At 41.2% G+C, this 12,497-nt stretch overlaps 1 protein-coding gene across 1 annotated transcript; it reads left to right on the plus strand.

Annotated features, from left to right (window-relative positions):
* Window positions 1-7,239: 7,239 nt before the first annotated feature.
* On the plus strand, window positions 7,240-7,701 carry LOC122647850. Its single transcript, XM_043841153.1, has one exon. The coding sequence runs from the start codon at window positions 7,240-7,242 to the stop codon at window positions 7,699-7,701; it is 462 nt and encodes a 153-aa protein (XP_043697088.1).
* Window positions 7,702-12,497: the final 4,796 nt, after the last annotated feature.

The raw sequence follows: 12,497 nt of genomic DNA on the forward strand, positions 1-12,497 counted from the left end.
TTTCGATAATATCAAACCCAAAAGTGGTAAAGTGCCTAGCGCACTTGGTAGCTAGTGGTGCGTAAAGGCCCATTGCTATCCGGTGGTCTTGAGCTCAAGCCTCCTGGTTCACATCCAACATCCCCCCTACCTATCAAAAAAAAAAATAAATACCAAACCCAAAAAGGTATAATAATTTCCCTAAATAACCCCAAACGACCAATCAAAACTTGTTTAAACTGAAAATGAACATATGTCGAAATAGGCAACGATTCGAAGGTCACGACCCTCAACATCGCATCCACACGTCTAATAAGAGATAAGGACACTTATTAGAAAACACCAAACCCAAAAAAGTTCATCAATGCCCCCAAATAACCCCAAACCACCCACCTGGTCTGGTTTAAATCGAAAATGAACGTATGCCGAAATTGGTATCGATTCGAAGGTCACGACTCTCAACATCGCATCCACACGTCTAATAAGAGATAAGAAAATTTTTTAGAAATTACCAAACCCAAAAAAGTACAGAAAATGCCCCCAAATGACCCCAAATGATCCACCCGGTTTGGTTTAAACCAAAAATGAACATAAGTCGAAATAGGTATCGATTCGAAGGTCACGTCCCTCAACATCGCATCCCCACGTCTAATAAGAGATAAGGACACTTTTTAGAAAATACCAAACCCAAAAAAGTACGAAAATGCCCTCAAATAACCCCAAATGACCCACCTAGTCTAGTTTAAACCGAAAATGAACATATGCCGAAATATGTACCGATTTGAAGCTCATGACCCTCAACATCGCATCCACACATCTATAAGAGATAAGGACACTTTTTAAAAAATACCAAGCCCAAAATAGTATAGAAATGCCCCCAAATAACCCCAAACGACCCACCCGGTATGGTTTACATCGAAAATGAACATATGTCGAAATAGGAATCGATTCGAAGGTCAAGACCCTCAACATCGCATCCACACGTCTAATTAGAGATACGGACACTTTTAGAAAATCCCAAAAACAAAAAAGTATAGAAATACCCCCAAATAACCACAAACGACCCACCCGATCTGGTTTAAACCGAAAATAAACGTATGACGAAATAGGAATCGATTCGAAGGTCATGACCATCAACATCGCTTCCACACGTCTAATCGGAGATAAGGACAGTTTTTAAAAAATACCAAACCCAAAAAGGTACAAAAATTCCCCTAAATAACCCCAAACGACCCACTCGGTCTGGTTTAAACCGAAAATGAACGTAAGCCAAAATAGGTATCGATTAGAAGGTCGCGACCCTCAACATCGCATCCACATGTCTAATAAGTGATAAGGGAAATTTTTAGACAATACAAAACCTAAAAAACTATAGAAGTGCTCCCAAATATCCCCAAACAACCCACCCGGTCTAGTTTACACCGAACATGAACATTTGCCAAAATAGGTATCGATTCGAAGGTCACGACCCACAACATTGCATCCACACGGCTAATAAGAGATAAGGAGACTTTTTAGACAATCCCAAACCCAAAAAGGTACAGAAATGCCCCCAAATAACCCCAAATGACCCACCCGGTCTGGTTTAAATCGAAAATGAGCATATGTCGAAATAGATATCGATTCGAAGGTCACGACCCTCAACATCGCATTGACACATCTAATAAGAGATAAGGACACTTTATAGAGAATACCAAACCTGAAAAATTACAGAAATGCCCCCATATAACCCCAAACGACCCACCCGGTTTGGTTTAAATCGAAAATGAACATATGTCGATATAGGTATCGATGCGAAGGTCACGACTTTCAACATCGCATCCACACGTCTAATTAGAGTTAAGGACATTTTTTCAATAATACCCCCAAATAACCCACCCGGTCTGGTTTAAGTTGTCTTATGTGAAACCAGAGGTTATTGATGGGGTGCTGGCTGCAAAGTGTCCGGATGCAATGGTTAGCAAGGGCCTTGAACGTTGGAAGAATACCCTTATGGGGCACTTTATCGGTGGAAGGCCAAGCTTTACTTTTGCAAGACATGTTTTATTGAAACAGTGGAGGATAGCAGATCATGTTGATGTTAATTTATTAGAGAGTGGAATCTTTGTTTTTTGATTTAATCTTGAAGATGACAAAGTTAAGGTTCTTGAAGGAGGGCTGTGGTATGTTCAAAGAAGACCAATGATCTTGCTCCCTTGGAGTCCAGATGTTTGCTTAGAAAAGGTAAACTTATGTTCTGTTCCTGTTTGGGTATCCTAACCCAATCTGCCCTTTCATTTCTGGTCTCCCTAAGCTCTTAGTTCTATTGGGAGTGTCATTGGCAAGCCAATTGTGATGGATAAGATGATAAGTTCTATGGAGAGATTGTCTTATGCCCGCCTTTGTGTGGAGGTATTTCCTGATAAGGAGCTTCCTAGGACTGTTCCGATCTATGGAGATGATGGACTATCTTTTAATCAAAAGGTGGTTTACGATTGGAAACCACCTCTTTGTATGCAGTGCAGGATTTTTGGGCATGCTTCTGATGCTTGTAAGTTTGGCGCTAGCATTCCCAATCAGAAAATACCAAAGTCCAAGCAGGAATGGCATGTGAAGGGATCTGTCGGGAAGGTTGATGGTTCTTTGGCCGGATCTCAGGCTGGGAATCCGGCGGGTCAGGCTGCTATTGGGGGGGAAGGCTCTAATTTGGAAGTTCCAGATTCTTGTGTGATTTCAGGAGATGAGGCTGCAGACTCGTTGAGACAAAATGCTAAATTTGGTAAGAGGATATTTAGGAAATCTGATTCAAATTTTGGAGGACAGTCTAGGGGGAAGGAAGCTACTTATTCTAATTCTTTTGCAGCACTGGAAAATCTGATGGAGGAGATTCATTATGATCCGGATGATTTGATGTTAGATCCAGAATCGTGTGTTGTTCTTTTAGGTAATGAGCTGTTGGAGGGTGGAGATAAGGAGATTGAGGAATCTACTCCTCAACCATTAGCTATCATTCCAAATTTGGCTGAAAGAGGAGATGATGTTATTTCCATTCCTAGTCGTGGGAATATTGAAATGAGCAGATTTGAAGGACACGTGACTGAGGAAGGGGAGATTTTGAAATCTGATGGGCTGGATGTGAGTTCAAATTTAAATATTCCCATTAAGGATTCTAGTGTGCCACGGTTGGGAGGTGGAATCCGTGAAGGGATGGCTGGTTCCTCTTTTATGGGGGATTTGATTTTAGCAAACCCATTGGATACCAATTCTGGTTCAGTTGCGGTTATGGGGGATTCTAATTTGGAAGGGGGTAGTGGAGGGGAGAGGTTATTGTTAAAAGGAAAGATCCTAACTAGGCTAACAAGGTGTCAACTAATTTTGAGAGGCTGAAGAAGTAGGCTGCAGAAATCCGGGCCAACCAAGGGCCCATGGACAAAGGTATGGGCTTTTCTAGTGCTTTGAATTCTACTCTTTTGGGCTGGCCCAGTGGAAGAAGCACTAGGTTCCTTCCTCAACGTATTCCTGTGAAGGAAGGGGGAGGGGTTAGTTTGGAGGGACCTAGTAAGGGTGGGACTGACATGACATCCCAGTTTAAATGAATTGCATTTCTTGGAACATTAGGGGTATGAATGCCCCTACGAAGAGGTGTGGGATTAGAAAAGTTATTATGAAGAATAATGCAAAATTGGCTGTTCTGATTGAGACAAAGGTGAAAATGGAGAATTGTGCTGCAGTTTTTGACCCCTTTATTTCAAATTGGAGATATTTTCACAATGGGAAGGTGGTTCTACAGCTCGGATTTGGGTGGGTTGGGATGCTACTATTTTTGAGGTGGAGGAGATACAAAATTCTAACCAATTCATCCATATGAAGGTTCGTACTTTGGGGTCTTCTCTTTCTTTTATATGCACAGCTATCTATGCTTCTAATTCGGTGGAAGAGAGGAGGGACTTTTGGAGGGATGTTATTGCTTTTGGTTCTAATATTTCTAGTCCTTGGATTGCTATGGGGGACTTTAATATTGTTCGTCAACAGAGTGAAAAGCTCGGGGGGGATCTTGTTCATCAGGAGGCTGTTGATGAGTTTAACTCCTTTATTTTTGACACAGGTCTTATTGATTTAAAATGGAAGGGAGAGCAGTATACCTGGAATAACAGGCAAGGGGGCAGCTCCAGGGTTTGCTGCAAGTTGGATAGGGTTATGGTTAATTTGAACTGGTTGGATATTCTCAGATCTTCGGAAGCTACTTTTCTTCCACCTAGGCTTTCGGATCACTCTCCAGCTGTGGTCTCCATTTTTTATGGGGTCAACTTTGGCCCTAAACCATTTTGGTTTTTTGAAGCTTGGATAGGTAGAGAGGGGTTCGATGATGTAGTTATTAAAGGATGGGACTGCCCGATAAACTTGAAACTCAATCCCATTCTTAGGTTTGCTGCCCGTCTTAAAAATGTTAAGGCAGAGCTTAAGAAATGGAATAAAAGCAGTGTGGGAGATGTCTTTCTCGCTGTGAAGAATGCTTCTTTGGAATTAGCTCATATCCAGCTTAGCCTTGCTGCCCAGCCGAATGACCCTAGTTTGGTCCCTCTTGAAACTGCAGGTAAGAAGAAGTTATGGGAGGCTCTTGTCATTGAAGAAAATTTTCTTAAGGAAAAGTCTAGAGTTAAAAATATTCAGCTGGGGGATGGTAATAATGGATTTTTTCATAAATCCATGGTTTGTAGGTAGAACCGGAATCACATCTTGGAGGTGCATAATGCTGAGAATGAGGTCATCAAGGAGCCAAATCTGATAAAAAAGGAGGTGGTGTCCTTCTATATGAACTTGTTTGGTGTGGAGGTGGAGGATGTTGGATATTTTCCTGGTTCGATCCCTTTGAGACATGGCCTAGATCTTGTGCAGCAGAATAGTCTTATTGGGCAAGTTTCTAATAAGGAGATTAGAGATGTGGTGTTTGCTATGAAGAATTCTAAGGCTCCTAGACCGGATGGATTTGGAGTAGCTTTTTTCAAGCATGCTTGGGAGGTTGTTGGTGAGGATCTTACTCTGGCTATTAAATGGTTCTTTTCCACTTCTTTTATGTCGAGTTCTATCAATGCTATGTTCATTAGTCTTATCCCTAAAACTGATGCAACTTCTTCGTTTGCGGGGTATAGACCTATTGCTCTTTGTAATCTATTTTACAAAATTATTACAAAAATTTTGTCTAATAAGCTGCAAGGAGTGGTGGGGAAGGTAGTTAGTGACGACCAATCTGCTTTTATTAAGGGCCGGTCTATTGTGGATAATATCCTAGTTTGCCATGATATTGTTAGGGGTATTGAGCAGAAAGGAACTTCGCCTACGGTAGTTTTGAAGATTGATTTACGTAAGGCCTATGACTCTCTTAGTAGGAAATTTCTTTTTGAGATCATGGAGTGGATGGGGTTTCCAAGCATGTTTATTCGGTGGGTGAAGGCATGTGTTGACACACCATGCTTCTCAATCCTTCTTAATGGGAGTCCTACAGGTTACTTTAGGGGGAGGAGGGGAATTCGGCAGGGGGACCCCCTCTCCCCTTATTTGTTTACTTTAGCCATGGAAGGTTTCTCGGCTTTGATGCAGAAGTTAGAGATGGAGGGGCAGATAAGTCTATTGCCTAGATGTAAAAGCTCCCATCTTTCTCATCTCATTTTCACAGACGATTTGATGATCTTTGTGAAGGCTGTCTCGGACTCTATTTCGGCTTGTTTGGGAGCTTTATCTGATTTTCATACCTACTCTGGGTTGAAACTCAACAGAGCTAAGTCCTCTATTATTTTAGGGGGCCTCACTCAAACGGCTAGACAACAACTTTTGGATTTAACGGAATTTGTGGACACTAAGTTGCCTATTCAGTACCTTGGTGTCCCCCTTATTTCTCAAAAACTTTCAATGGCAGACTGCTCCGCCATTGTGGACCTGGTTCAGAAAAGACTTGAAGGCTGGAAAGCTCGATTCCTTTCTTTTGCAGGCAGGTTGCAACTCCTCAGATCTGTCCTACAGGGCTGCTATATTTATTGGTCAAGTATTGTTGCCTTGCCAGGTGGTGTCAAGCAAAAGTTGGAATCCATGTTTGCAAACTTTCTTTGGACTTCCTTGGAAAGAAAGGTACATTTATTTCTTGGGATAGAGTGTGTAAGCCTAAGGATGAGGGAGGCTTGGGTATTCGCAGGATTTCAGATATGAATATTGCGGGTATCCTAAAGTAGATTTGGTGGATTGTCTCCATGAAAGACAGTCTCTGGGTTAGATGGGTGTATGCCCGTTATCTGAAAAATGATTCCATTTGGACGGTGAAAATCCCCCAAAATTGCTCCTGGGTTTGGCATAAAGTTCTCAAATATAGAGATTTGGTTGAGCCCAATATTCACCACTTTATTGGGTCTGGCCGGTTTACAAGGCTCTGGCTAGATAAGTGGCACCCCCAAGGGGTTTTATTTAAGAGGTTTGGAGATCGCATCAAATATGATGCGGGTTCTAATCGTATGGCCTTGGTTTCAGATATTATATGGCATGGTGAGTGGCATCCCACTCCTCCTGGTTCCTTTGACCTTATTAGTGCTTGGGGTGAGTTACAACATGTTCCTATTTTGAGAGATATAGATGACCTTATTGTTTGGAAGGAAAATCCAAATGGCTTATTTACCACTAAATCAGCCTGGGAGACTGTTAAAGGGACTGCTCCTAAGGTAGGTTGGCATAAATTTATTTGGTTTGCACAGAACTTCCCTAAGCATTCTTGCACCACTTGGAGATGTCTTATGGAAGGCCTACCTACCAAGGACCAGCTTATTAAGAGGAACATCCAAGTTGGACAGAATTGCAGTTTTTGCTGGGCTGGGATTGAAAGCCATGAACATCTCTTCTTTATTTGCCCCTTTTCAAGTAGCATTTGGGGTCAAGTTAGCTCTTTGTGTTCTCAAGGAGGAGGGGGACCTACCACTATTCAGAGTGCAATTGCTTGGCTTGCTAGTAGTGCTTGTGCTGATGATATGTTAGATATGGTTCCTAAATTGGATTTTTGTGCCACTGTCCACTACATTTGGCGGGAAAGAAATCGAAGACTTTTTGAGAATAAGGTTAGGACTCATGACCAGATTGTTGAGGCCATTTGGCTAGATGTGTCTATTAAATGTGCTGCTTTTTCCATTTCGGTGATCCAAAACCCGAGGAACCAGTTCCTAGCTGATAAATGGGGGCTTAGGGTGGATTGGAAGACTGACTATTACTCAGAAAACTTGTGCCTGGTTTAGGCCTCCAGCTAATATGACCGTTCTTCATTGTGATGGATCCTTAACGGCTGATAGGGCCTCCTATGGTGGGATAATTCATGATGCTACAGGTGCAGCCATTATGGCTTTTGTGGGTAATGGAGACGATAATTCTGTTCTTGGCATAGAGCTTTATGCAATTTTCAGGGGGGTTTCTCTTTGTGTTAAAAACAGCCAGCTTCAGGTTTCCATAAGATCTGATTCCAAGCTTGCAGTGGATATTCTGAATGAGGTAGTGAGCTGCCCTTGGAATATGCAAACTTTGAGGGATCATATTTCTTCTATCTTCCAGCATCTACAATGTAAGGAAATCAAACATGTTTGGAGGGAGATCAATCAGCCAGCAGACTTTATTGCTTCTATGGATATTGGAGATGGGGAAGTTATTATTTATCCACCGGACTTCCCACAGGAATTGGTGGAGTTGTTAACAAATGACTATGACAGGAAAGTCTAATTTCGAAACTTGTAACTTTGAGTCTTGGGCCATTTGCTAGGTTGTATAACCGAGGGCCTGTCCTTGGGTTGTTTTGGGAGCTCTCCTCTTCCTCTTAGGCCTGTCTAAGGGGGGAGGGAAGGGGCTGCCCTCTTTTGTATCTTTTTCTGTTTCTTTATACAATCATACTTACCTATAAAAAAAAAAGATATCAATTTGAAGGTCACAACCCTCAACATCTCATCAACACATTTAATAAGAGATAAGAATACTTTTTAGAAAATACCAAACCCAAAAAAGTATAGAAATGCCCTCAAATAACCCCAACGACCCACTCGGTCTGGTTTAATCCGAAAATGACCATATGCCAAAATAGGTACCGATTTGAAGCTCATGACCCTCAACATCGCATCCACACGTCTATAAGAGAGGACACTTTTTTGAAAATACAAAATCCAAAAAAGTATAAAAATGCCCCCAAATTACCCCAAACGACCCACCCGCTCTGGTTTAAACCAAAAATGAACATATGCCGAAATAGGTATCGATTCGAAGGTCACGACCCTTAACAACGCATCCACACGTCAACTAAGTGATAAGGACACTTTTTAGAAAATACCAAACCCAAAAAAGTACAAAAATACCTCAAATTACCCTAATCTACCCACCCGGTCTGGTTTAAACCGAAAATGAATAAGCCGAAATAGGTATCTATTCGAAGGTCATGACCCTCAACATCGCATCCACACGTCTAATAAGAGATAAGGACACTTCATAGAAAATACCAAACCCAAAAAAGTATAGAAATTCCTCCAAATAACCCCAAACGACCCACCCGTCTGGTTTAAACGGAAAATGAACAAATGTCGAAATAGATATCGATTCGAAGGGCACGACCCTCAACATCGCATCCACACGTCTAATAAGAGATACGAACACTTTTTAAAAAATACCAAACCCAAAAAAGTACAGAAAAGCCCCCAAATAGCCCCAAATGACCCACCGGGTCTGGTTTAAATCGAAAATGAACATATGTCGAAATAGATATCGATTTGAAGGTCACGACCCTCAACATCGCATCTACACGTCTAATAAGAGAAAATGACACTTTTTAGAAAATACCAAACCCAAAAAAGTACAAAAATGCCCCCAAATAACCCCAACCGACCCACCCGGCCTGGTTTAAATCGAAAATGAACATATGCCAAAACAGGTACCGATTCGAAGCTCATGACCCTCAACATCACATCCACACGTCTATAAGTGATAAGGACACTTTTTAAACAATACCAAACCCAAAAAAGTACAGAAATGCCCCCAAATAACCCCAAACGACCCACCCAGTCTGGTTTGAACCGAAAATGAACATATGCCGAAATAGGTATCGATTCGAAGGTCATGATCCTCAACATCGCATCCACACGTCTAATAAGAGATAAGGACACTTTAGAAAATACCAAACCCAAAAGTGGTCAAGTGCTTAGCGTACTTGGTAGCTAGTGGTGCGTAAGGGCCCATTGCTATCCGGTGGTCTGAGTTCAAGCCTCTTGGTTCACATCCTACATCCCCCCTACCTATCAAAAAAAACAAAATACCAAACCCAAAAAGGTACAAAAATTTCCCTAAATAACCCCAAACGGCCAACCAGATCTGGTTTAAACTGAAAATGAACATATGTCAAAATAGGCAACGATTCGAAGGACACGACCCACAACATCGCATCGACACGTCTAATAAGAGATAAGGACACTTATTAGAAAATACCAAACCCAAAAAAATTCAGAAATGCCCCCAAATAACCCCAAACCACCCACCTGGTCTGGTTTAAATTGAAAATGAACGTATGCCGAAAAAGGTATCGATTCGAAGGTCACGACCCTTAACATCGCATCCACACGTCTAATAAGCGATAAGAAAACTTTTTAGAAAATACCCAACCCAAAAAAGTACAGAAATGCCCCCAAATAATCCCAAACGACCCACCCGGTCTGGTTTAAATCGAAAATGAACATAAGTCGAAATAGGTATCGATTCGAAGGCCACATCCCTCAACATCGCATCCACACGTTTAATAACAGATTGAGACACTTTTTATAGAATCCCAAACCTAAAAAGGTACAAAAATGCCCCCAAATAACCCCAAATGACCCAACAGGTCTGATTTAAACCGAAAATGAACATATGTCGAAATAGGTATCGATTCGAAGGTCACGACCCTCAACATCGCATCCACACGTCTAATTAGAGATAAGGACACTTTTTAGAGAATACCAAACCCAAAAAAGTATAAAAATGCCCCCAAATAACCCCAACCGACCCACCCGGTCTAGTTTAAACCGAAAAAGAACATATGTCAAAATAGATATCGATTTGAAGGTCACGACCCTCAACATTGCATCCACACGTCTAATAAGAGATAAGGACACTTTTTAAAATGCCAAACCCAAAAAAGTACAAAAATGCTCTTAAATAACCCCAAACGACCCACTCGACAAGGTTTAATCCGAAAATGACCATATGCCAAAATAGGTTCCGATTCAAAGCTTATGACCCTCAACATCGCATCCACACGTCTATCAGAGATAAGGACACTTTTTAGAAAAGGCAAATCCTAAAAAAATACAAAAATGCCCCCAAATTACCCCGAACGACACACCCGACCGGGTCTAAACAAAAAATGAACATAGGCCGAAATAGGTATCGATTCGAAGGTCACGACCCTCAACATCACATCCACACGTCTAATAAGTAATAAGGACACTTTTTAGAAAATACCAAACCCAAAAAAGTACAAAAATGCCCTCAAATAACCCCAAACGACCCACCTAGGCTGGTTTAAACCGAAAATGAACATATGCTGAAAGATGTACCGATTTGAAGCTCATGACCCTCAACATCGCATCCAGACATCTATAAGGGATAAGGACACTTTTTAAAAATTACCAAGCACAAAATAGTATAGAAATACCCCAAAACAACCCCAAACGACCCACCCGGTTTTGTTTAAATTGAAAATGAACATATGTCAAAATAGGTATCGATTCGAAGGTCACGACCCTCAACATCGCATCCACACGTCTAATAAGAGATAAGGAAACTTTTCTAGAAAATACCAAACCCAAAAAAGTACATAAATGGCCCCAAATTATCCCAAACAATTTACCCGGTCTGGTTTAAATCGAAAATGAACGTATGCCGAAATAGGTAACGATTCGAAGGACATGACCCACAACATCGCATCCACACGTCTACTTAGAGATAAGGACACTTTTCAGAGAATCCCAAACCCAAAATATGATAGAAATGCCCCCAAATAACCCCAAACGACCCACCCGGTCTAGTAGTTTAAACCAAAAATGAACATATGTCAAAACAGGTATCGATTCAAAGGGCATGACCCTCAACATCGCATCCAAACGTCTAATAAGAGATAAGGACACTTTTTAGTAAATACAAATCCCAAAAAGCTACAAATATGCCCCCAAATAACCCCAAACGACCCACTCGGTCGGGTTTAAATCGAAAATAAACATAAGCCGAAATAGGTATCGATTCGAAGGTCACGACCCTCAACATCGCATCCACACGTCTAATAAGTGATAAGGATACTTTTTAGAAAATACAAAACCCAAAAAACAACAGAAATGCTCCCAAATATCCCCAAACAACCCACCCGGTCTAGTTTAAACCGAACATGAACATATGCCAAAATAGGTATCGATTCGAAGGTCACGGCCCTCAACAACGCATCCACACGTCTAAGAAGAGATAAGGTCACTTTTTAGAAAATAGAAAACCCAAAAATGCACAGAAAAGCCCCCAAAAATCCCCGAACAACCCTCCCGCTCTGGGTTAAACCGAAAATGAACATATACCGAAATAGGTATTGATTGGAAGGTCACGACCCTTAACAATGCATCCACACGTCTAATAAGAGATAAGGACACTTTCTAGAAATTACCAAACCCAAAAAAGTAAAGAAATGCCCCCAGATAACCCCAAACGACCCACCAGGTCTGGTTTAAACAGAAAATGAACATATGTTGACATAGGTTTCGATTCGAAGGTCACGTCCCTCAACATCACATTCACACGTCTAGTTAGAGATAAGGAAACTTTTTAGAGAATCCCAAACCCAAAAAAGTGCAGAAATAACCCCAAATAACCCCAAACGACTCACCGGATCTGGTTTAAACCAAAAATGAACATATGCCAAAATAGTTATCGATTCAAAGGTCACGACCCTCAACATCGCATCCACACATTTAATAAGAGATAAGGACACTTTTTTGAAAGTACCAAACCCAAAAAAGTACAGAAATGCCCCCAAATAACCCCAAAGGACCCACCCAATCTGGTTTATACCGAAAATGAACATATATCAAAATAGGTATCGATTCGAAAGTCACTACCCTCAACATCGCATCCACACGTCTAATAAGAGATAAGGACACTTTTTAGAGAATCCCAAACCCAAAAAAGTATCGATTCAAAGGTTACTACCCTCAACATCGCATCTACACGTCTAATTAGAGATAAGGACACTTTTTACAAAATTCAAAACCCAAAAAAGGATAGAAATGCCCCCAAATATCCCCAAACGACCTACCCGGTTCGGTTTAAACATAAAATGAACATATGCCAAAATAGGTATCGATTTGAAGGTCATGACCCTCAACGTCCTATCCACACGTCTAATAAGAGATTAGGAAACTTTTTAGAAAATACAAAACACAAAAGAGTGCAGAAGTGCCTCCAAATAACCCCAAACGACCCACCCGGTCTAGTTTAAACCGAAAATGAACATATGCCAAAAT

Source organism: Telopea speciosissima, unplaced genomic scaffold (genome assembly GCF_018873765.1).
Source record: "Telopea speciosissima isolate NSW1024214 ecotype Mountain lineage unplaced genomic scaffold, Tspe_v1 Tspe_v1.0222, whole genome shotgun sequence".
Classification (NCBI taxonomy): Eukaryota; Viridiplantae; Streptophyta; class Magnoliopsida; order Proteales; family Proteaceae; genus Telopea; species Telopea speciosissima.